This window comes from Coregonus clupeaformis, chromosome 1 (genome assembly GCF_020615455.1).
Source record: "Coregonus clupeaformis isolate EN_2021a chromosome 1, ASM2061545v1, whole genome shotgun sequence".
NCBI lineage: Eukaryota > Metazoa > Chordata > Actinopteri > Salmoniformes > Salmonidae > Coregonus > Coregonus clupeaformis.
The window spans coordinates 12070923-12097352 of record NC_059192.1 but is presented as its reverse complement, the minus strand read 5'-3'; the positions used below and the strand labels follow the sequence as shown (position 1 = coordinate 12097352).

General features: G+C 41.6%; 2 protein-coding genes across 4 annotated transcripts; both read left to right on the top strand.

Moving 5' to 3' along the window:
• Nucleotides 1-15537: 15537 nt before the first annotated feature.
• LOC121585166 lies at nt 15538-19254 on the top strand. Of its 2 annotated transcripts, none has more exons than XM_041901596.2 (5): nt 15538-15655; nt 16890-17367; nt 17660-17860; nt 17940-18069; nt 18169-19254. In XM_041901596.2, exons 2-5 carry the CDS (start codon nt 16992-16994, stop codon nt 18653-18655), a joined length of 1194 nt encoding a protein of 397 aa, XP_041757530.2. In that variant the 5' UTR covers nt 15538-15655; nt 16890-16991; the 3' UTR covers nt 18656-19254. The 2 variants fall into 2 exon arrangements, with proteins under 2 accessions (XP_041757530.2, XP_041757610.2); XM_041901676.2 differs by having other exon boundaries at nt 16860-17367.
• A 1151-nt stretch (nt 19255-20405) lies between these two features.
• LOC121585037 lies at nt 20406-26430 on the top strand. 2 transcript variants are annotated; one of them, XM_041901475.2, is made up of 6 exons: nt 20406-20508; nt 21985-22121; nt 22521-23176; nt 24236-24416; nt 24536-24665; nt 24887-26430. In XM_041901475.2, exons 2-6 carry the CDS (start codon nt 22085-22087, stop codon nt 25518-25520), a joined length of 1638 nt encoding a protein of 545 aa, XP_041757409.1. In that variant the 5' UTR covers nt 20406-20508; nt 21985-22084; the 3' UTR covers nt 25521-26430. The 2 variants fall into 2 exon arrangements, with proteins under 2 accessions (XP_041757409.1, XP_041757338.1); XM_041901404.2 differs by having other exon boundaries at nt 20466-20508; nt 22059-22121.

Below are 26430 nucleotides of genomic sequence, written 5' to 3'. Positions count from 1 at the left end.
TGCCGGATTGTGATACAGACTGGAATTGAATCAGGGTCTGTAGTGACGCTTCTAGCACTGAGATGCAGTGCCTTAGACCACTGCCCCACTCGGGAGCCCAAATTTCATTGACTATATTAACATTTGTATGCTGTTTACACAGCGAAGTTGAACTGTTCTGATGATTTCAGATTTCAACACTATGACAACCTTTTACTGTAGATTTTCTTTCTAACATGGCACTACAGAAAGCTGAGTCCTTGGATGGATCTCTCTTATGTGCACGTTAGGAGGGGAACATGTCAGCCGGGCTGGTTTTCTATACCATACTCAGCTCTCAAATGAAACCAGTGGATTTTAGTATTGTGAATGGGAGGTTATGATTCTCCCCCATTTTGAACGGACTTTTACAGAAGAGCTTGACCAGGCAACTCCTCCTATTTGTCCCATATAGGCCTATGTTTGTCCATGTTATATGTTCCATATTGTCTTATGTCTTACTTGATTAATGTGTCTGTCCTGTCTTGTAGAATAACCCCGGCGTTTACTCAACAAGAGGCTAACAAGTTTTGCTTTAGGTTATGCCAATAACAACAAAAATCCATGTGCGGTGGCCACATTAAATCATACTATTCTCTCTTTGATGTGACACACAATGCTAGACAAATATGTGAATGTGCAAAGGATCTCTTTATGTTGAAATGGTGCATATGGTTAAATCTGCCTGTTGACCACACCCACCAATGATGTCACTACCAACTTCTTCAGGTAGCCTAGTGGTTAAGAGCGTTGAACCGGTAACCGAAAGGTCGCTGGTTCAAATCCCCGAGCCGACTAGGTGAAAAATCTGTCGATGTGCCCTTGAGCAAAGCACTTAACCCTAATTGCTTCTGTAAGTTGCGCTGGATAAGAGCGTCTGCTAAATAAGTAAAATGTGAGTATCTTTCACGAATTGGTGTGGCCTTGGACCTGGCACATTGGGCTTACAAGTTATTGAATTCATATTGATATTTGATTTACAAAAGCAGTCTGTGATGTTTGGATCTCACTTCCAAATTGTATTGCATTTCTTTGAATGTGATTTTGTCATGTTGGTTGCGTTCCACAGCTCTGTCTTCAGAAACACAACAGTGTTTTGGTCACACAAACCATTTAGTCCATGTTTGAAGATGCAGCAATGTCTCTATTATTTTATTTTAATGGATTTTAACACATTTCAGTTGCATGACCCTTGCTGGTTTAGAAACCAGTCTGAAATGTGCAACATAATTCCTTTCATGACCTGTCTGTTAAGAACATTTAAATAATTTTGCAACCAAATTCAGATACCTGCACACATTAGTTTCCCAAATTCTAATCCGATATAAACCTACATTTTAATTTTCACATCACATAGACAGATGTCACTACATTCAATGTTGTTTTTCAACTGTTTTACAGAACATTTTATTGCTTTTGCTATTAACATAATGTTTATTTTCTTTCTATGATCTGTTCCTATTCATCTAAACTCAATAATTGATTTATAGTTTTAACATTTTCAAGGCAAATCTCCTCTCAAGAAGGGGTAGGCTATTTCAATCTAAACGTTATTATTTTCTCAAAGAAAAGTAAAATGTAATACTTCTGATAGTGTAACTTTAATGATGCATTCATATTTGATCTCTTTATATCCATCTTATCTGACTTGACAAACTTTGAGGCTGCCATTGACCCGACCAACCAATCTGACCAACAGACAAAGCAAAACAGTGACTGGTCATTCTTGACTCTATTTATGTTTCATCAAAATGTTGAGAACTGAACTAATTTCTCTGCTCGCACAAGAACAAATGTGGCATTGCTATTTAACTTTCTTGGTTATCCAAGGACATTTGCATTTCTAAAGTGCATTGACAACGCTCCCCTGAAAAACACTCCTGAAGCAATGGGCCCAATGATCAGAAATTGGGTTCCTACACGCTGGACTGAATTTCAAGTACAAAACTCTCTTGTTCTAGACACAATCTGAATATTTATGAACAGCCTTTGTCTGGAAAGGGGGGATTTGTAGGCTTTGCTCACCCACTTATGTGCTATCTGTCACCTGAATTGCCCCAAAAACACAAAAGACTGCTCAGGGGCCAGTCAGTCCTGCCTCACTATTATGGTTTTCCCTTGTATAATGGAACTCATTCATTTTACAATGTTTTAAAAATTTTAATTTAACCTTTATTTAACCAGGACAAGCCCATTGAGACCCAGAGACTATTTTTCAAAGGAGACCTGGCCAAGAAGGCAGCAACAATCAATACATTACAGAATTAAAACATACAACAATACAATTCAACAACATGATCCAGCCTAAAAAAAGCATTTACACTCATCTGTAACAGTCTTCCATAATAAATATAATGTTATTAAATACTTGCATTTAATATTAGTTTCTCAGACCTTTCTTGATAGCCTATTCCTTTAACGTAATAGTCCTCTTGCACATTGCTAATTATCTTATGTAGTTAGATAATTCAATTCACTAGTCTTTGTTAATATACAAATTACATAGTCTTATTATGGTCAAGGTGAGGAATATACAGTATATAATATATCATTTCCAGCCTACAAGCACACCATTTTTTAAGGTAGATATTTTGTAATATATAAATCCATCAGCATAATGATAAACTCTAGGCTAGATAGAAACATTTGTTTCAGAGTTTGAACTCTATAGGGTACCGTTTGTTAGCTAGCTAGTGAGCCTAGGAACATCATAATATATACAGTGCCTTCAGGAAGCATTCACACCCCTTGACTTACTCCCCATTTTGTTGTTACAGCCTGAATTCAAAATGGATTCAATATTTTTATTCTCACCCATCTACACACAATACCCCATAGTGACGAAGTGAAAACATGTTTTTAGATTTTTTTTGCTAATTGATTGAAAATTAAATACAGAAATATGTAATTTACTTAAGTATTCACACCCATAAGTCAATACTTTGTAGAATCACCTTTGGCAGTGATTACAGCTGTGGGTCTTGTTAGGTAAGTCTCTAAGAGCTTTCCACACCTGGATCGTGCAACATTTGCCCATTAATCTTTTCAAAATTCTTCAAGCTCTGTCTAATTGGTTGTTGATCATTGCTAGACAACCATTTCCAGGTCTTGCCATAGATGTTCAGGTAGATTTAAGTCAAAACTGTAACTCAGCCACTCAGGAACATTCACGGTCTTCTTGGTAAGCAACTCCAGTGTAGATTTGGCCTTGTGTTTTAGGTTATTGTCCTGCTGAAAGCTGAATTAATCTCCCAGTGTCTAGTGGAAAGCAGACTGAACCAAGTTTTCCTCTAGGATTTTCCCTGTGCATAGTTAGTTGATTCGATAAATAACAGTCAATACATTAAAGTACTGTAAGTCAAGTCACGACAACTTGTTAAGCAAATTTCTACTCCTGAATGTATTTAGGCTTCCCATAACAAAGGGGTTGAATCCTTATAGACTCAAGACATTTCAGCTTTTCATTTTGAATTAAGTTAGAAAAAAATTTAAGAACATAATTCCACTTTGACATTATAGGGTATTGTGTGTAGGCCAGTGACAAATTATCCCAATTTAATCAATTTTAAATTCAGGATGTAACACAACAAGGGGTCAAGGGGTATGAATACTTTCTGAAGGCACTGTATATGTCTGCATGGCATTTTGTCTTCATTTAGGCAGATTAACTCATGTTTATTTCTGAAGATTAACTCGTGTTTATTTCTGAAGATTAACTTGTGTTTATTTCTGAAGATTATCTTGTGTTTATTTCTGAAGATTATCTCGTGTTTATTTCTGAAGATTAACTTATGTTTATTTCTGAAGATTAACTCATGTTTATTTCTGAAGATTAACTCATGTTTATTTCTGAAGATTAATTTATGTTTATTTCTGAAGATTAACTCGTGTTTATTTCTGAAGATTAACTTGTGTTTATGCTCCTTTGTTTTTCTTCTCAGGAACCAGCCAGGCAACAACTCATACTGTAGGCCTACTGTTTCACAAAGAGGTCAGCCAGAGTTTGTACCAAGATTAGCATGGGCCATCATTCAAACAAAGAGATGCCTCCCTGGCCACCAGTGCATATTTCCAAATTACGTTTGCATTACCTGATCTGTTTGTGTTTGAGTGTGACTGTGATGACAATACAATCTAAAAACTATGCTGGTATTATTTTGTCCATTCTTTAATTATTTATTATATTTGTGTAATTTTAGTGCACTATTTCTGTTTAATCGTGATTAATCGCGTTGTCTGATGTAAAAACAAGTTGACATTGAGGTTAAAGAAAGTGTGCTTTTTCAATTTACCTGATTTTGCTAACTGTTACTTTAGACAAAATTAATACGTCAATATTCTTGTAATGTTTTTCTATGAAAAATCTTAAATGACAGCTTAATTTGTGCAAATTCAGAATTTGCGATTAATCATAGCAAATCCTGTGATTAACTCGATTACATTTTAATCGTTTGACAGCCCGAATTATATTATATTCTTTGCTATAAATATTACTATTTATTACTAGTAGCCTTAATTACTAAATGGTACCATTCGGGTTATACAGTGGGGAATTCTTTTTGCAAATAAATTCATTAAAAATCCTACAATGTGATTTTCTGGATTTTTTTTCTCATTTTTGTCTGTCATAGTTGACGTGTACCTATGATGAAAATTACAGGCCTCTCTCATCTTTTTAAGTGGGAGAACTTGCACAATTGGTGGCTGACTAAATACTTTTTTTCCCCACTGTAAATGGGACCACCTTTGGTTCAGTGAAGAAGAACCCCTAGGGTTCTGATGAAAGAACCCTACAAAAGGGTTCTAGAACGTTAAGGGGTATGAAGCAAGCGATAGAACCCTTTTCGGTTCTATATGGAACCTTTTTTTCTTAGATTGTAGAGAGATTAGTAAAACTACTCATCTTTTTTACAGACTTTTTATCCACTGACTTCAGGGCATAAGATCCCTCATGAAATTAAAAGCTAAATGTGTTTTTGTCTTCACAAGTATTTGAAGTTTGGTGTTCAATGTTAATGGTTTGTTATCTCTAACCCAGATCTCTACTCTGCCTGTTGTGTGAGTGTGTGCGTGTGTGTGTTGCGTGTGTGTACGTGCATTGAACAGACTCTCCGGTTAGCTCTGTGCTGAGCTGTAAGCCAATGGAATGTGAAGATGATTATCTTCTCTCTCTCTCTCCTTGTCTCCTTTCCTTCACCTCCTCCAGCCAAAGAAGAGGCATGGTTCATATCAGATCATTTGTACCCTTCCTTTGGCCCTTGTTGTCTCTCCTTATGATGGAGGCTAGTGAGGAGATTGGAATTGGGCTGAATCACACCTACCTATTACCTTGTTGCTACTCAGCAAAACAGGGTACACACACACAACCTGTCCATGTTTCTTTGTTCCTGTTGTTACATCCCCTTCTTGTACCTTGCCTACTGCATAAGAGTCACATGGTGCAGTGCTGATTGTACAAATGCCTGGTTGTCATGGCAACACAAGGGTGTTACTACATGTCTGAGTGGTTGACAGAGCTCTGTTCATTTGAAAACCTACAACAACATTCATACTGTTAGACAGGGAAGAATGTGACCAGGTATAATCACGTGTAGAATACATTATAATTATAATTTAGAATTAGACTGTAGAATTAGAGTTAGGCATGTGCAATCAGGCTATGTCCTATTCTGATGGATATAGTCACTGGCAACAGCACACGCACATCATGAGGTTTGATGATGTCGTTGTAGGTCTGTGTGTGTCACACTTCTACCCAGAGGCTCTGGTTCCAATCCCATTACCCCTCCGCTCCCCATCCCCGAACCGTCCCATCAAAACGAGCCAATTCCCACAGCTAAAACAGTTGGTATGGTAACGGATCAGCAAAGCTCCAAGTCTCTCCTTTTTAACAACCCATTACTGGCTGCTGCAAGCCATCCTATAATATCCCTGCTTCTCTCTGAGGCAGCCAGACACACACAGTACTAACCCTCCCTGTGTGGGTTGTAAGGATGTGTGAATATGCTGTACTGCTAGAGAGAGGGAGAAAAAGTTTGAGAGAGACAGAAAGACAGACAAACAGATAGATAGAGAGTCAGACAGAAAAACAGACAGGTACAGAGACAAACAGAGAGCGAGGCGGGGGGAGGTGTCTTCAGCAGCAGTGTGTAGTGACAGATTGTTATCATCTCCTGCCGCTGGCACGGATGGTGTTCAGCGATATCATCCACTGCAGAGTGTGTGCGCGTCTGTCAAGAGATGTTTACAGGAACTCTCTTCCACCGGCATCTCCGCCCCCCTCCATATGGAGGCAGCGATGAGAAGAGGTGTGTGTGTGTGTGTGTGTGTGTGTTTTGAGAGTGGGTGTGTGTGCAAGCTTGAGTGAGTGGATCTTAAAAGTGTGGCCACACCCATTCTAAGGTCAATGTCATGCATAACCATTACTTTCCTAATGTAGCCTATGGTTGAACCGGAAACTCTATACGTTTATGGGGCAACACTGCCACTGTACATTAAGGCCAGGTAGTCACAAAAGGAAATGGGGTGATTTCACACAAAACCAGGACACAAAAAAGACCATGATTTGGGGGATGTTCAGGAAATCTAATCCATAGAATGGTCATTTGGAGGAAGGATTGTTGACATATCATGAATTAATGTACGAAAATTGTTATTGAAATAAAAATGCTTCTCATATTATAGACCTACAAAGCAAATATTATTTGAGACAAATTTTACTTTGTAGCACCTACAGATGAAATACTCTTAAAGGAGGCCCTGTAATGCCAAAATGTAATAAATATGCCAACTTTGATTAATTCTCTCTTATGCTTTTAGATACAAATGTAAAAAAAAATATGGACTATGGATTAAAGTTAATGAAAATCCCCAAAATACATATTTTTATTTACCCTGGTTTCGTGAGGAATCACCTGATGTTTAGAAATTCTGAAGATACTAGCCCTCACAGTGATGATTTCTGTCACGTTCGTTGAGTAAAGGATCGGACCAAGGTGCAGCGTGGTATGCGTACATAGTCGTTTATTATATAAATACCGACAAAATAACAAAATCCAACAGAACGTGAAGTTCAACAGGCTAAACATCAAACACGCCAAACAGAAACAAGATCCCACAACTAAGGTAGGCAACATGGCTGCCTAATAATATATATAATATGCCATTTAGCAGACGCTTTTATCCAAAGCGACACATACATACATACGTGCGTGCGTGCGTGCGTGCGTGCGTGCGTGCGTGCGTGCGGTCCCGGGGATCGAACCCACTACCCTGGCGTTACAAGCGCCATGCTCTACCAATTGAGCTACAAAGGACAAAGGACCTGCCTAAGTATGATCCCCAATCAGAGACAACGATCGACAGCTGCCTCTGATTGGGAACCACACCCGGCCAACATAGATATATACATTATAGATCTTCGCATAGATATTCACATAGATATTCACACCCTGACCAAACCAACTAGAGATCTCTATGTCAGGGCGTGACAATTAGTGAAAGAACCAGATCATATATCTACAGATACAATATTTAATCACTGCATGTATAGATCACTGAGATAGATGTCAACAGTGAAAATGTGTATCTCTGCACAGATGACCCATTATATTGACCAGACACTCTAGTGGCTGCTCTAACAATGAAAATAAATGTCTTCAAAAATGGAAGGCAGTCGGGAGGAGGCAAAATCAGGTGGGACCATTCTAGCCAATGAGATGGCAGATACGTGTGTGAACAACAGACACAACTCCGATATAAAGGCTGCAGTCCAAACACGTTATTTTACCAGCTCAGCCCTTGTGCTAGCCACTTTCCCTCGGGGGAATCCCAGTCGAAACCGGTTGCAGTTTGATTGCCATTTTTTTTAAATTCTGAAATGTTTTGGAATAAATGACCACACTATAAAACTAGCTAGCCATCTATGGGTAACTGTAGCTAGCTACCTGACAGAAGTGTTAGCTAGATACGTTAGATTACTAGGTACATGAATAGCTTTAGGTTGGTTGTTTTTAAGCTCAACTTCAAGATTTCCACCAAGGACGTTGCCTCTTCGATCATCACTCTCCCTCGCTTAGGACAAGGGACATTTAAGGTACACTCGGATGTGACGATGTAAAACGTCATTCAAGGGCTGAAGGTTTAGGGCCGAGGGCTGTCTACTTTGAGTTTGAAACGCAGCAGTGTTTTTTTCTCAAAGTTGCCGGGATGTCATGTGTCCTACTTATATCAGTACACTCGTAACAACCTAAACATTACAAAACTTCTATTAGATCAAATAAACCTCACGTAGCAAATAAGCCATTCCATTTTTTGTTAATCAAATACGTCACTCTCATTGACCTCCATACAAAAACGTGTGGCTTGGTGAGAAACCCCCGAAAAAAACTACACCTGCTGGAGAAGACAGATTTTGGGCCCAGTTCTCCCTCTCGCTTCGCCTCTTCCTCTCTGATCTCGGTAACCTCTCACAAAAAGAAGGAAGAAAATCTCTGCTACATTTGTTTTGAAAACATTTACATTTTAGTCATTTAGAAGACGCTCTTATCCAGAGCGACTTACAGGAGCAATTAGGGTTAAGTGCCTTGCTCAAGGGCACATCGACAGATTTTTCACCAAGTCGGCTCGGGGATTAGAACCAGCGACCTTTCGGTTACTGGCACAATGCTCTTAACCACTAAGACGTTTGCTTTCTGGTGCCTCACGTTTTCCAAACTCCTGAAACCAGACGACATAGCTACTCTTTTTCAGTGGTTCCACTTTTAGCTCCTGTTAGCTGCAGCAACTCGACGACTAATTTGCCAAATTATTTGGCGAATTTACCTGTCCGGAGCATTTCATAAAGTTCCAAATGGCAATGGCATAAAGTTTCAAATAACTGTTAACTATATCAGTTGGCTAGCTAGCTGCTAGTTAGCTAATGTAGTAACTAGAACAAGCTAGCTGGTTATGAACAATGGTTAGTTGTCTATTATATTGACAAGATATTTGAGTGATCACTCTAAAAATGGAAATACATGTCCTCAAAGATGGAAGGCAGGTGAGGCAAGATCAGGTGGGACCATTCTAGCCAATGAGAGGGCAGATATGCATGTGAACAACAGGCCATAGAAATGGATAGAGGACTCATCTTTGTATTTGTGCCATTGTAACAGTATTGCTTCCATCCCTCTCCTCGCCCCAACCTGGGCTTGAACCAGGGACCTTCTGAACACGTCGACAACTGCCTCCCACGAAGCATTGTTACCGACTGAAATGCCACTAGCGTGCACCGCTAACTAGCTAGCCATTTCACACCGGTTACACTCACCCCCTTTGACATTCTCCATCTCCGCAGCAACCAGTGATCCAGGACAACAGCATCAATTGTGCTTCCATTCCTCTCTTTGCCCCAACCTGGGCTCGAACCAGGGACCCTCGGAACACATCAACAACTGCCTCCCACGAAGCATCGTTACCTATTGCTCCACAAAAGCAAGGGAAACAACTACATATATTTTTCAACTGTACTGTGATGTTTTACAAAAGTTCTGAACCTTTCTATTCTCATTGTTTCTACAGATTGAAAATAAACATTTTTGCTAAAAGTATTATTATATTATTGATCGATTGACTATGACTTTTCAGATCACCCAGTAATGCTATCTGCAGGGTTAGCTCCAGGTAAATATTGCAATCCTTTAGCCATTCCTGGACCTGTGTCCAAAAACAAGCTACAAATGGACAGTACCAAAACAAATGATCTAATGATTCTGTCTCTTCGAAGCAAAATCTGCAGAGCTGGGAAGATTGTATCCCCCATATAAATAACATTCTATTGGTAGCAAGAATTTTATATAATAATTTAAATTGAAACATTCTAAGTTTTGAATCCGGCGTCGTTTTGTGTATCAGTTCATAAACACTATGCCATGGGATCGGTACTTCAAAAATCTCTTCCCAACTATTTTGCAATCTATATGGGATGGCTGTCAATCCTTTGGTCCTTAAATGAAACTGGTATACTTTTTTATTTATCACAGTTTTCTTTAACCAATTATGTTATTTAATGCAAGGCCGACAGACAAGTTCCTTACTTTTTCCCCCTTCCACTTTCCTCTTCCATTTTTGCGGTAATGCTGCAATTATTTGGTTGTAATTTTGGGTAGAGCAGACATTTCCATATGTTTTTGTTAGCTGCATGTGTGACATAACTCCACCAGTCCTACCGATGATACAGTTGAAGTCGGAAGTTCACATACACCTTAGCCAAATACATTTAAACTCAGTTTTTCACAATTCCTGACATTTAATCCTAGTAAAAATTCCCTGTATCATTTACGAAGATTATACCTTTTTTAAACATTTTGTCAAAAGAAAAAGGTTTTTTATCAATTAGTATATTTGAGTTTAACCACAATATTTGTTGCATTATTTGTTCTGTAATTTCTGGAGGATTAAATTGAAATTGCAACCAACTTTCTATGGCTTGTTTTAGAAATAGTGATATGTGGGAGATGATTTCCTTTTCAAATAACTGAAAGTGAGAGGTTGTAATCTGAAAAGGGAAAAAGGCCATTCTTGAACATTGGGTGAGACAATCTTACTAATTTGCTAGAGAACCAGTTCGGATTTAAGTATAACTTTTGTATAACTGAAGCTTTTAGTGATAGGTCTAATGCTTTAATATTTAATCATTTCTGTCCTCTGAATTCATATTCATTATATAAATAGGCTAGTTTCATTTTGTCTGGTTTGCCGTTCCAAATAAAATTGAATATTTTTTTCTCATAATTTTAAAAACGATTCGCTAGGCGTAGGCAAGACCATAAGCAAATAGGTAAACTGGGATAATACTAAAGAGTTAATCAGGGTGATTTTTCCACAAATTGACAGGTATTTACCTTTCCATGGTATTAAGATCTTATCTATTTTTGCTAACTTTCTATTGAAGTTTATTGGAGTGAGATCATTTATTTCATTTGGGATATGTATTCCGAGTATATCTACATCACCATCAGACCATTTTATTGGTAAACTACATGGTAATATAAAGATTGTATTTTTCAGTGATCCAATACATAATATAGTACATTTATCATAATTTGGTTGTAATCCAGAGGGGTTAGAAAATGTATCTAGATCCTCTATGAGGCTGTGGAGGGATTCAAGTTGTGGATTTAAAAGAAAACATGAATCATCAGCGTACAATGACACCTTTGTTTTTAGGCCCAGGATTTCTAATCCCTTGATATTATTGTTGGATCTGATTTTAATAGCTAACATCTCGATGGCCATAATAAATAGATATGCCGATAGTGGACAACCTTGTTTCACTCCTCTTGACAGTTTAAAACTTTCTGAGAAATAGCCATTATTTACTATTTTACACCTAAGGTTACTATACATGATTTTAACCCATTTTATGAGAGATTCTCCAAAATTGAAATGCTCCAGGCATTTATATATAAACCCCAGTTGTACTTTATCAAATGCCTTTTCGAAGTCTGCTATGAATAGCAGGCCTGGTTTCCCAGATTTTCCATAGTGTTCTATTGTTTCCAGTACTTGCCTTATATTATATCCAATGTATCTTCCATGTAAAAAACCTGTCTGATTAGAATGAACAATGTCCGACAATACCTTTTTAATTCTATGCGCTATACATTTTGCTAGAATTTTTGCATCACAACAATTTAAGAGTGTTGCTTCTGTCCCTCGATCTCTTCGCCCCAACCTAGGATCCTCTGAACACCAACAACCGTCACCCTCGAAGCATCGTTACCCATTGCTCCTCAAAAGCCACAACCCATGCAAAGCAAGGGAAACAACTTCTTCAAGGTCTAAGAGCAAGTGATGTCACCGACTGAAATGCCACTAGCGCGCACCGCTAACTAGCTAGCCAATTCACACCGGATACACCATTATAGCATCTGTGACAGCATGGGCAGCGCTATTGAGGTTATATACATTTTAAAGTAGTCCATTTTGTTTTTCTTTATTGGCTGATTGCTTCTAGCTCATAGGAAAACCTACCCAGTTGACTACTTTAAAATGGTGGAAGCCCAAAATGGCAGTGTCCATGCTAAAATGGGTTATGTCCATGATGAGTCCTTTATCTCTATAACAACAGGCACAACTCTGATATAAAGTTGCTGAAATGCCACATGCATCCACTTATATCAGTGTATTGGTAACAACCTAACCATTATGAAATGTCTATTAGATCAAATAAGCCTCACGTAGCAAATTAACAGTTAATTTTTTGTCATTGTCATGCTGGAATACCCAATCCACGACCCATTTTCAATGCCCTGGCTGAAGGAAGGAGGTTCTCACCCAATATTTGACGGTACATGGCCCTGTCCATCGTCCCTTTGATGCGGTGAAGTTGTCCTGTCCCCTTAGCAGAAAAACACTCCCTTAGCATAATGTTTCCACCTCCATGTTTGACGGTGGGGATGGTGTTCTTGGGGTCATAGGCAGCATTCCTCCTCCACCAAACACGGCGAGTTGAGTTGATGCCAAAGAGCTCGATTTTGGTCTCATCTGACCACAACACTTTCACCCAGTTCTCCTCTGAATCATTCAGATGTTCATTGGCAAACTTCAGACGGCCCTGTATATGTGCTTTCTTGAGCAGGGGGACCTTGCGGGCGCTGCAGGATTTCAGTCCTTCACGGCATAGTGTGTTACCAATTGTTTTCTTGGTGACTATGCTCCCAGCTGCCTTGAGATCATTGACAAGATCCTCCCGTGTAGTTCTGGGCTGATTCCTCACTGTTCTCATGATCATTGCAACTCCACGAGGTGAGATCTTGCATGGAGCCCCAGGCCGAGGGAGATTGACAGGTCTTTTGTGTTTCTCCCATTTGCGAATAATCACACCAACTGTTGTCACCTTCTCACCAAGCTGCTTGGCGATGGTCTTGTAGCCCATTCCAGCCTTGTGTAGGTCTACAATCTTGTCCCTGACATCCTTGGAGAGCTCTTTGGTCTTGGCCATGGTGGAGAGTTTGGAATCTGATTGATTGATTGCTTCTGTGGACAGGTGTCTTTTATACAGGTAACAAACTGAGATTAGGAGCACTCCCTTTAAGAGTGTGCTCCTAATCGCAGCTCGTTACCTGTATAAAAGACACCTGGGAGCCAGAAATCTTTCTGATTGAGAGGGGGTCAAATACTTATTTCCCTCATTGAAATGCAAATCAATTTATAACATTTTTGACATGCGTTTTTCTGGATTTTTTTGTTGTTATTCTGTCTCTCACTGTTCAAATAAACCTACCATTAAAATTATAGACTGATAATTTCTTTGTCAGTGGGCAAACTTACAGGGGATCAAATACTTTTTTCCCTCACTGTATATATACAGTACCAGTCAAAGGTTTGGACACACCTACAGTGGGGAAAAAAAGTATTTAGTCAGCCACCAATTGTGCAAGTTCTCCCACTTAAAAAGATGAGAGAGGCCTGTAATTTTCATCATAGGTACACGTCAACTATGACAGACAAAATGAGAAAAGAAAATCCAGAAAATCACATTGTAGGATTTTTAAAGAATTTATTTGCAAATTATGGTGGAAAATAAGTATTTGGTCAATAACAAACGTTTCTCAATACTTTGTTATATACCCTTTGTTGGCAATGACACAGGTCAAACGTTTTCTGTAAGTCTTCACAAGGTTTTCACACACTGTTGCTGGTATTTTGGCCCATTCCTCTGACCATATGACATTCTCCCAATCCTCTTCTGGATCATCCAAATGCACTCTAGCAAACTTCAGACGGGCCTGGACATGTACTGGCTTAAGCAGGGGGACACGTCTGGCACTGCAGGATTTGAGTCCCTGGCGGCGTAGTGTGTTACTGATGGTAGGCTTTGTTACTTTGGTCCCAGCTCTCTGCAGGTCATTCACTAGGTCCCCCCGTGTGGTTCTGGGATTTTTGCTCACTTTTCTTGTGATCATTTTGACCCCACGGGGTGAGATCTTGCGTGGAGCCCCAGATCGAGGGAGATTATCAGTGGTCTTGTATGTCTTCCATTTCCTAATAATTGCTCCCACAGTTGATTTCTTCAAACCAAGCTGCTTACCTATTGCAGATTCAGTCTTCCCAGCCTGGTGCAGGTCTACAATTTTGTTTCTGGTGTCCTTTGACAGCTCTTTGGTCTTGGCCATAGTGGAGGTTGGAGTGTGACTGTTTGAGGTTGTGGACAGGTGTCTTTTATACTGATAACAAGTTCAAACAGGTGCCATTAATACAGGTAACGAGTGGAGGACAGAGGAGCCTCTTAAAGAAGAAGTTACAGGTCTGTGAGAGCCTGAAATCTTGCTTGTTTGTAGGTGACCAAATACTTATTTTCCACCATAATTTGCAAATAAATTCATTAAAAATCCTACAATGTGATTTTCAGGAAAAAAACATCTCAATTTGTCTGTCATAGTTGACGTGTACCTATGATGAAAATTACAGGCCTCTCTCATCTTTTTAAGTGGGAGAACTTGCACAATTGGTGGCTGACTAAATACATTTTTTCCCCACTGTACTCATTCAAAGGTTTTTCTTTATTTGTACAATTTTTTACATTTAAGAATAATAGTGAATACATCAAAACTATGAAATAACACAGTATGAAAAAAAATGTATGCACTCACTAACTGTAAGTCGCTCTGGATAAGCGCGTCTGCTAAATTACTCAAATGTAAAAATGTAAATATGGAATCATGTAGTTTCCAAATAAGTGTTAAACAACCGTCAGTGATTTATTTAGAATTCAAGGCACACTTAACCAGCATGGCTCCCACAGCATTCTGCAGCGATATGCCATCTCATCTGGTTTGCGCTTAGTGGGACTATCATTTGTTTTTCAACAGGACAATGACCCAACACACCTCCAGGCTGTGTAAGGGCTATTTGACCAAGAAGGAGAGTGATTGAGTGCTGCATCAGATGACCTGGCCTTCACAATCCCCCGACCTCAACCAAATTGAGATGGTTTGGGATGAGTCGGATGGCAGAGTGAAGGAAAAGCAGCCAACAAGTGCTCAGCATATGTGGGAACTCCTTCAAGACTGTTGGAGAAGCATTCCAGGTGGCTGGTTGAGAGAATGCCAAGAGTGTGTAAAGCTGTCGTCAAGGCAAAGGACGGCTACTTTGAATAATCTCAAATATGGCATATATTTTGATTTGTTTAACACTTTTTTGGTTACTACATGATTCCATATGTGTTATTTCATAGTTTTGATGTCTTCACTATTATTCTACAATGTAGAAAATAGTCAAAAATTAAGGAAAACCCTTGAATGAGTAGATGTGTCCAAACTTTTGACTGGTACAGTATATATATATATATATATATATATATATATATATATATATATATTATTGAGTGTAGTTTTAGATGGTAGGGTATTTGTCTATTTATGTATTTTTCAAGCAAAGTATAAGGGAGTTATACTCCGGTCTAGTAGGTGGCGGTAATGCAACATTTATTGGTTGCCAACCGCCGTTAAACCTTATCGAAGAAGAAGAAAAAGATCTAGAGCTGATTTGCAACCCGCCGAAACAGATCTGGAGAAGAAGGAAAATGTCTCCTGTCTCCACACGCACCGTTCTAGGATCAGCTGGCCGTTAGGAAAACGCAAACAGCAAAGTGGTGAGTCGGAAAACCCTCACTAGTTGCACTGCAGTGAAGGTTAGAGGGAAAATGTTGTACAACCTGTTATGAATTTGTTGTATTATATTGTATATCACGTTGCTTCGGCCTAATCAAAGGCGCAACCTTCCCCCTTTGAGGCCTAGCCAGCCATGTTTAGGTTTAGACGAAGACAGCGAATAATGACGGTTTACATTTCACTAAAAGTAATTGTGACTGTGGTTCGGGTAATTTGCAATGGGAGCAGTTACTGTGGACATGTAACAAACTTTATTGGGCCCAATCTATCATCTGAGTATTTAAATGAATGCATCGTGTTGGATTTACATAGGAAGCAGGTGTCCTGCCATATAGAAAATACCTAGTTTGCTTGCGAAGCACGGCTGGAGCGCCTCGGGTGTGCGCTTAAGCAGCCGAGCGCGCGGGTGACCAAAAGAGGGCGATTTAGAATGTGACGTCAAAACTCCTAATGTTGTTTTTTGCATGATGACAAAACGTTCTTATTATGAGCCCACAATATGTCATATACATGTTATAGACATTCATTATTTACCAGAATAGAAAATTAAATATAAGTAATATACATTGCTGAATTGGAGAGGGTGGGAAAGAGGATACATATCTGCGACTGGTGGTAATTATTTATTTAAATCGTAGTCAAGTAGCTCAACTCCACGATGATTCACGGAGTTGTGCGCAGACTAGAGTTTTTCAAACGAACCTCCGACTCGCCAAGCAGTCGATACTTCAAAAGTGTGAATTCTTAAACCCGTATCATGTACCTATGTTTCTCCTCTGCGTGCCTTTCTTTGTGTGCTGAAAACCGTACTTTGTAATAAAACGTTGATCAAAAACAACCACCGACTTTTTCCTCATTGCTGTTGCTCTAAAATGGCAACTCTGCACGCGCCAATTGAACATCAACCAGGAAACAGTCGGTGGTTGTATTTGATTAACGTTTTATTAAAAGGTATGGATTTCAGCAAACAAAGGCACACAACAACGGCGGACAAACGGGTACACGTAAGGGTTTAAGAATTCACATTTGTGAAGTATCGACTGCATAGCGACTCGATGAGACAGAGGTTCATAAAAAGAAAACTCTAGTCTGGATGAATTAATTGTTGAGTTGAGGAATCACAGATATTTCTGTTATTTTTATTATTGCAATAGTTTATTGATGATGATGACCATTACTCTGTAGACCCCCGTTTGTGTTTTTTCTGTCTTATAGACTACCCAAAACTGACACTGCGACAAATACAGAAAGGTTCAGGAGAAACTCTCGGCACAAAACAGTCACCCAGGAAGTGAAGAGGAAGTGACATCAGAGCAAATGGAACCAAATCCCAGCCTGGCGGGGGTGGACTCCCAGGGCAACATGGTGTTCAGAGTGGTTAAGCCTGTCATGGGCATCTTCCAAGTCTCCTCAGAACAGACCAACTCTGTAGGACATGGGGGGTCGCAGCAGATGATGGTCGGGGGGCTGACAGGGTTACCAGGGTTATCCAACCTCCCCTCCATGGTGCTGGGGGATGGACAGGGACAGGACCAGCAGCGAATTGGGGACGTGAACCAGATGCAAGCCCAGATTCAGATCCCGGCAGGGGACATGACCCAGGTTGCCGCTCCAAACCACAACCACGTACCCCATGTTCCATTTGCAGAGGTGTCGTCTCTCCTGGACCCCAACATGAAGAGTTCCAAGGCCCGTAAGTACCACAGCCAGAGATGGAGGGAATTAGGCCAGGGGTGGCCCCTCCTACTGGAAACCTCTCTTCCTGCAGGATGTTCCGGCACTACTACTCAAACACACCTGATTCTACTAATCAACTGCTCCTCAGGACCATGATTACCTGAATCAGTTGTTAGAGCAGTGCTGGAGCAAAACCCTGCACACCCAGTAGCTCTCCAGGTGGAAGGTTGGCCTCACCTGCTGTAGTATGGAATAAGTGGAAAATTCAACACAATTTGATCATTCATCTGTTGTTCCTCTGGTCCTAGGTAAGTACCTGATTCCCTATGACGAGATCAAGCGTCGTCTGGAGGCTCCAGAGAAGATGTCTCTGCGTTCGCTAGCAGCCTACACCAGGGTCAGCCGTGGCCCGGCCAGCAAGAAAACCCTGCAGGAGTCTCTAAATATACTGGGCCTTACTCCTAGCACTACTACATCTGTGTCTTCCTCCTTTTCCAAGCTCACAGAGGGTAAGCGCGTGTGTGCGTGCGTGTGCGCGTGCGTGTGTGTGCATCTCTCGTGCTTTAAGATTGTTGTTGTGTTTTCCAGGTGACACCAAAGCCCTGTATAACGACATGAAGGACTTTGCCCATGACTACATGGACTTTGGCAACATGGCCAAGCAGCTTATACCAGAGACCAACCCTGTCCAACACTGGTCCAAGGTTATAGAAACCAGGTTAGTGTGGTTACAGCACGGTGTAATCATGAGTTGACTATGATCTATACGTTTTCTGTACAGTGAGACAAACCCTAACACATATTTGTTCTGGGATAGGAGCCACCTGGAGGCGATGAGGAAGTGCTTCCGTGACCCGGTCAACAGTGCGTTGTTCGACAACGTGACTCACGGCCTGGGCCTCGGGATGCTCGACGCCGCCCTCGACATGATCACCATGGTGATCGACAAACAAATTCGCATCCTGTCCGGCGCCGCAGCAACCGATCCCGTCGACACCGGCCCGCCAATGAGACGCATGCGCCGCCGTCAGCGCAAGCCCCGAGGCAACGACAAACCGCACCGGTCGGCGGGCGTTGTTAAAGGTCAAGGGAAAGGGGCAGGGAAGGGCAAAGGAAGGGGCAGAGGCAGGAAGAAGGTGCGGCTGCAGGAGTCTGGAGCTCCGGTTGGTGTTGCCATGGATACAACCCAGCAGCAGGATCAAGAGCATTGTCAGCCGGAAGATGTGGAGAGCAGTGTTCTCACACTCGTCTCCGTTGGTTATGAGACCATCTCCAGCGGCTTCAACACCACAGGACAGATTTGAAGACGTTTAACGGTTAAACAAGCAATGCTTAACACAGGTTTCGGACTTCGCTAAACATTTCTTCCGGTGGGGAAGCTGGGAGCGGAACTGTCTTAGTAACGTTGTGGAACATTGTGATGTTTAGACACAACTCTGGTCTGGCCCACAGAACCCCACTGAGAGGGAGGCGTTCAGTGACGTCACAGCATTTTGGTTTATAATTTTAGTTTAGTTTTTGAGTGTTGCAGCTGTTGCCTACTGATAAATTCAATCAGTTGAAGTTAGATTTTTTTGTCAGTCAGCACAGAGGTGACGAACGCAGCTTTGTTGAAGTGGAAATCAAGTCAGTCGAAAGAGAACTGATTATATTGAAAAACCTACAATGTAGAAATGAGTCTTAATTCTGTTCTTTGGATAAGGCCATCCCTTCATTTCACCTACTCATCTGGTATTGGATAGCCCAGTTTATTGATATAATGAGTAGGCCAGTTATAGCCCTCTCTCAATCTCCATGATTGTAACATTGGGAACATATCCAGCCAGTACTTTGTCAATGATTGTATGTTTATATTGAAACCTGGATTGCTGAAATACTTGTATTAAAGCTTTAATTTTATTAACCAGCATGAATTTCTTTATTTCTGACAGAATCAATGGCGTAGTATGTGATTTATGTCACTGAGGGAGTTTGACTAAGCTGAACCGGGGTGGCCTGTGACGTGACCGGGTAAAAGCGATGAGGGAGGAGCGCCCTTCTCAAATTGAATAGTAATCTGCTCTGCCCGGTAATATTGTCAACAAGGCAGCATCATTCAAAAACAAGGTGCATCTTTTCAAAGTAGTTTTCCTTGAGAAGGCAGATAAAGCACATAATGTGTACATATTTATACAGGCAAGCCGGTGTTATGATACTGATGGTTTGTCCAGACTGGTGGTTTGTACGGTTGTGGCTACCAGTACAGATCCATCAAGTTTTTGTGTCTGGGATAACAGTTGTTGACAACTGTAGCATTTTAGCTAACCCTAACCCTTTCCTAACCTTAACCTCATTCTCCTAACCTGCTGCATTAATTCTCCTAATCTGCTATGTAAATCAGGAGGCTGGTGGGAGGAGCTATAGAAGGACGGGCTCATTAATGGCAGGAATGGAATAAATGGAACGGAGTCGAACACGGTTTCCATATGTTTGATATCATTCCATTTATTCCATTCCACCCATTACTAATCAGCCCGTCCTCCTATAGCTCCTCCCACCAGCCTCCACTGATGTAAGTGCACTTCTGTCAATAGCTGGGTTAGGCTTAGCTAAAATGCTACAGTTGTCAACAAACCACAAAGCATCAGTATCACCACAGTTTCAAAACAAATGCAATCATTTTTCAGCAAGTGCAAACTCTGACCACCTGGCCAGTGTTTCCCAACCTATATGAACACCTATTTAGTCAAGTGTCCTCAAAATGTAGCAATGCTACAATAAAACCGTGACACTGGCTAGTGTTACAGCAAAGACAGCAGGGATCTATTAGTGTCTTCAAGACAACTGACGTCTTCATGACGTCAGTGATCTTAAGGTCTGAAAGTCGGAGCTCTAGAAAGAAGCAGCGTTCAAAACAACTGGGTACTCGGGCATCTTTCCGACCTGTATATCACTGACAGTTGTCTTGAAAGCACCAAGATGCCCAAATGTCCGAGTTGGCAGTTGTTTTGAACGCGGCATTTATATTCACTTGGCAGAGATACGATTGGATCGTTGTAGATTCAAGCCAATCACTGTGCATCATTATTTTCAGCGTCAAACCAATCAGAGCGCAGATTGTTTTTGCCGCACATCAACGTTATCTTATCATCGCACATCATCAACATGGAGCCCTCAGGTAACTAGCTAAATAATTTCACCCTCACATACATTTACTAGCGATTGGAAGTGCATGGATATTGTTTAGTAAATATTAACGTAATAAATACCTTATGGAATGTAAATAGTTAACTAACATAGTTAACGTTAGATAGTCGGCTAACTGTAGTACTAGCAAAGTAGCTAACTAGCTAGCTAACGTTAGCTACCAAGTGATAGCTAGTTTGTGATGTTTGCTTTGCTTCGCTTTGCTAGCCAGTCAGAAAATTAACGAATTTGTGACGGTTTGCATTTCAAATGCATGCATGTTATGTGTTAGCTATACGCTAGTTATTGCCTGTCAGCATCATGTTGTAGCTAATTAGCTAGCTAGTTGGGTATGATGAGCCAGTTGTTTCACCGGATGTATAAATCTGAAGCATCCGGTTGGCATTTCCATAGGATGCCCAGTGGCCGGCAGTGGGAGAAGATGGATTTTGGCTGACATTCTGCTAATTTTCTCATCAGTTAAACATTTGATCTCAATACAGTTTTCAGTTCCCAAAACTAAAATCTGTTACGAACAGAGTGGACTAAGTTTTGTGGACTTTACCCTTCGCCAAAGTAAAAAAAAAAATGGTGTTGTTTAGGAGTGCAAGGGCGAATTTAGTTATTGCACACTTCACAGGGTAGGCGTTCCATAACGGAAATATGCAAATAAGGCTAGAATGCGCCCATAAGAACTCGCAAGCTAGTGCTTGTTCTGCCTACTATGATTAATTTGCTCTCATTGGAAACGACAGGCTGTGTTATATCTTGGGTTAGTTATACACATCTTTGATATGTCTGGACTGTCACAGACAGAGTGGGGGAAGAGATGGTGCTTTCAAGACAACTGTTGCCGTGTTCAAAACAACTGCGAACTGGGAAATCTCAGACTTCCGAGTGTTCAAAACAACTGGGAACTCTGGGGAAAGAAAAAGAGCTCCTACTGGGAAAAATCGATTTGAACGGTCATCCAACTCGGAATTCAAACTCGGGAGCTCGGGCCTCTTTCTAGAGCTCTGACTTTCCGACCTGAAGATCACTGACCTCATGATTTGACCTCGTATTTTTCAGAGTTCCCAGTTGTTTTGAACGCGGCATGTGAATTTGAAAAAAACGTAGTCAAACCATGACGTCAGTGATCTTCGGGTCGGAAAGTCGGAGTTCTAGAAAGATGCCAGAGTTTCCGACTTGGAATTCCGAGCTAGATGACCCTTCAAAACGATTTCAACAGTCGGAGCTAATTTTTTCCCAAGAGTTCCCAGTTGTTTTGAATGCGGTGGGCGGGAAGGTGGTGATGAGGCGTGTGCATTGACTTGCAACGCTTCCCTCGTTCTAGGAACCCATAAGGGTTGCACATGTCTTTTTAGCTGTGCACTGCCACTAACACACCTGACCTGACAAACTAGTATCAACTAATTATCCAGTCCTTGATTGGCTGATTCAATGTGTTTGTACTGGAAAATAATAGGACATCTCCAAGACCAGGATTGATAAGAAACCCTGCTTTGCTGGTGACCAAGGAGGTATCTAATCTAATTGCAGTGAACAGAATCCCTGAGGGGCAGGATATGATCCATCTGGCCAAGGATGCAGAGAAAAACGCAGGTATGTAGATGGCTACCCTATAAATTGTCTGAAGCATGAATTAAAGGTTGCCTTATTAATCAGACTTTTTTACCAATGCTTGATGTAAAGTTTGAAACTTATCTCTGCAAAATTGTCGAAGTTTACCAGTTGTCTGTTGTCAACCACTCGAAATTTGATACAAATATCCACAGAAAATAATTGTTTACCTGACTTTTTAGAGAGCCAGTAGGTATATGGTTCTCTCGGCTTGTATTTTTGTGACTAGAGAAAAGGCAGAGCATTTAGCATGAACTTGGAGGTGCTGGCTGAATACGCGTTCATAAACGTATGAATACTGCAATTTGAAACATGGCCAAAGTACATGTTAGAAAACAACACAGTTACTGTGGATTTAAATGCTTTTACTTCTCTTTGAAGTAAAAAAACAGGACCCCTCCAAACTCCCAGGGCCTTCTCAGACCTCGACTCCAGTTGGGGTTGTGACCCAATCTCAAACATCAATCGGTGTCCCCAAGAAGCGCATCTACGTAGTACCCATGCCTCGGCGGCCACCCAAAGAGCCACAATTCCAGACTACCGCTGCAGATGCAACCCGAACTCCAGTCGTATCCACAAAACACATCTTTGTTGTAACCCAACCTCTCTCCGCTGGGGACTCGACCCAAACCCAGGTACCAGGCACTATGAAACACATCTACGTACTAGCTCAGCCCCAGAATTCTGATGGGGTCAGGACCCAACCCCAAACTACAGCTGGGAAAATAGACCCACTTAAAGTGCCAGGACAGTCCCAGATCAAGACTCCAACTGGGGTCACAGCTCAATCCCAGATTATAGCCTGTGTCAAGGCCCAAACCCAGCCTGCAGCAGGGACAACAAACCCTCCTAATGCTCCAAGGCAGGCTAGGAAGATGGTTCAGTTCCAGCCCCAGCCTCCGACAGCCAGGGACGCAGCCCCAACCAAGACTGATGCCCAGACTCAGACGTCTACCGTCGTGGCAGAGGTAGTCTCTATGCTGCAACATGGAGATGTGAGACCTGCACCGCAGCCATACCTGGTCCACAAAGAAGAGGTAATAGTAAACATCATATATAATGAACTAAAATATAAACGCAACATGCAACAATTTCAACCCTTTTACTGAGTTACAGTTCATATAAGGAAATCAGTCAATTTAAATAAATTCATTAGGCCATAATCTATGGATTTCACATGACTGGGCAGGGGCGCAGCCATGGGTGGGCCTGGGAGGGCATAGGCCCACCCACTGGGGAGCCAGGCCCAGCCAATCAGAATACGATTTTTACCCCAAAAAGGGCTTTATTACAGACAGAAATACTCATCAGTTTCATCAGCTGTCCGGTTGGCTGATCTCAGACGATCCCGCAGGTGAAGAAGCCAGATTTGGAGGTCCTGGACTGACGTGGTTACACGTGGTCTGCGGTTGTGAGGCCGGTTGGACATACTGCCAAATTATCTAAAATGACTTTGGAGGTGGCTTATGATAGAGAAATAAACAACCGCAGACCACGTGTAACCAACCGCTCTAGTTGACATTCCTGCAGTCAGCATGCCAATTGACAGGTGTGGTCCTCTGTAGCTCAGCTGGTAGAGCACGGCGCTTGTAACGCCAAGGTAGTGGGTTCGATCCCCGGGACCACCCATACACATAAAAATAAATGTATGCACGCATGACTGTAAGTCGCTTTGGATAAAAGCGTCTGCTAAATGGCTGTGGCATTGTGTTCTGTGACAAAACTGCACATTTTAGAGTGGCCTTTTATTGTCCCCAACTCAAGGTGCACCTGTGTAATGATCATGCTGTTTAATCAGCTTCTTAATATGCCACACCTGTCAGGTGGATGGATTATCTTGGCGAAGGAGAAATGCTCACTAACAGGGATGTAAACAAATTTGTGCACAACATTTGAGAGAAATACACTTTTTGTGCGTATGGAACATTTCTGGGATCTTTTATTTCAGCTCATGAAATATGGGACCAACACTTTACATGTTGCGTTTTATATTTTAGTTCAGTATAGATTGTTTTAATTTAAAGGTACACTCTGGGATCTGGGACTGTTCAATGGTCATTTCAATTATTGATATTTACCCATTGATTGATTGATAGGTGCTGAGGAGGATGGATGCACCAGAGAAGATGTCAGTGAGGACGTTGCTGATGTACACTGGGAAGAACCCGGCAGACCTAGACAGCAAGAACAGATTGGTGAAAAACCTGATTAAGGCTGGAATCCCCCCTGTCGAGACCCCTGCCTATATCACCAGCGCATTCACCAGGCTCACCGAGGGTAAGAGAGAGAGGGAGAGTTTCTCCAGGTGACACAAGAACACTGGGTAGTGGCAAGTCCCTAGCTACCTAACATGATTACCTCAACTTCTGTAACGTGTGTGTGTGTGTGTTCTTCAGGCGACATCACAATGCTGTGTAGTGACATGAAGTCCCTAGCTACCAAACACCTCAACTTCCCCAACATGGCTGAGCAGCTCATACAAGAGAACAACCCTGTGCAGCACTGGTCCAAGATCATCGATACCAAGTAAGCTCTCATAGATTTGTATGTTGAGTCCAAGGTCATCATTCATCAATACCAGTTACTACTGGTAGTTCAAAGCATCTTAACATCTGAATATGTCCCATAGATAGGAGAGTTATGTACCCATCACAGTTTAATCCTGGGATTATATATATATATATTTTTTTAATCCTTCCTATTTGTCAGTTTAATTTGTCCTCTCACTCCTACCCCACCCCTCTCAGAGCCCAGCTAGAGGAGATGAGATGTTGTTTCAGGGACCCAGCTAACAGTCGTCTGATGGACAATGTGACCCACGGTATGAGCACGGGCGTGATGGAAGCCACCTTCGACATCCTCTCTACCCTCATCGACTACCAGGTGCAACTAATCGCCTGTCTAATAAACACCAAGCATTCACACCAAACCCCCACTAGGACGGCCCTTCAGACTACCGTGTCCCTCGTCAACCCTCCTGTTACCACCAATACAACGCCCCTGGGCCCATTCTCCTCCGTACCCCCCTTGAAACGGATCTATGTGATAGACCAGCCCCACTTCAACCCCAAAGGGACTCAAACCCAGCCCCTGCTGTGCTGCCAAGAGACCCAGAACGAGACCCAGAACGAGACCCAGAACGAGACCCAGACTGACACCCAGCTCCCTAAGAAACCACTGAAACAACACAAGGGTCGAGGCGTCCAGCGTGGCCCCAGGGGATCTTACAGGAAGAGAGCAGCTTCAGGGGCTTCAGACCGTAAACAGGAACAGGAAGCAGCTCAGGGGAAGGGGAGGGGCAAGAAGATTAAGCTAAACCCCTCCCCACAGGTTGCCTTGGATACCGAGGAAGAGGGGAATGCAAAGACTACCGAAAAGTAAACTCTTGGCAACGCAGAAGGAAACTCTGCAGCTGCACATACACAAAAAACGAATTGAAAAGGCACAATGTGTAGCTGCAGACTCCAACAGAAAGGAAACCTCAGCAGTTGCGCCAACAGAAACATATCCGTGTTCCAGAAACAACTCCTGGCTCCTAAACTTGTGTAGGCCTAAATATGAGGGGATTGGATAGGTGAAAGCAATTGGGGCCAAGTGTTGATTTGCGAGGTGGACTGAGAACTCAGTGATGTGAGGACAGAGAAATGGAAGAAGGATATATTTCAGGACAAGAGGCAGAACAGTTTAAGTGCCTTGGAACACATTGACTAAATTGTAAATTACTGTAAAATATTTACATTCACTGTTGAAATACTTTATATTAAAGTTATAATTTTCTAAAGCATGGTGATTCCTTTGGGTAGAGAGAGTCTAGATCAGGGTTCTCCAACTCTGGTGCTGAAGAGCTACTGGTCGTGCAGGCAGTGCTCTAACACACCTGATTCAGATAATCAAGGTTTTGATGAACAGACAATTAGTAGAATCAGGGGTGTTAGACCAGGGATGGAGCAAAATCCTGCACACGCAGTGGAGTTTGAGAATCCTTTTTTATAGAGTAGCTGAAGCTAGTGGATCTCTCTTTCTCACTGTTTTGGTGGTTGGGTGTTTTAGTACATTCTGGGAGATTTTAGGGAGCGAGGAGCTCTGCTTCACACATAGAGATGGATATACTAATTTTAGCATGGACATTGTCATTGAGGCAGAACCTATGTATAGCCTAGTGCATAGTTTCTACTCTGTAAATTGATGTGGTTTGGTAAATGTTTTGTTTTACATAGACAAATGTCTTTATACTTTTTAGCTCTTGGATACTTTTGTTTTGTTTCCAATTATAAATAAAACTTTGCTTCCA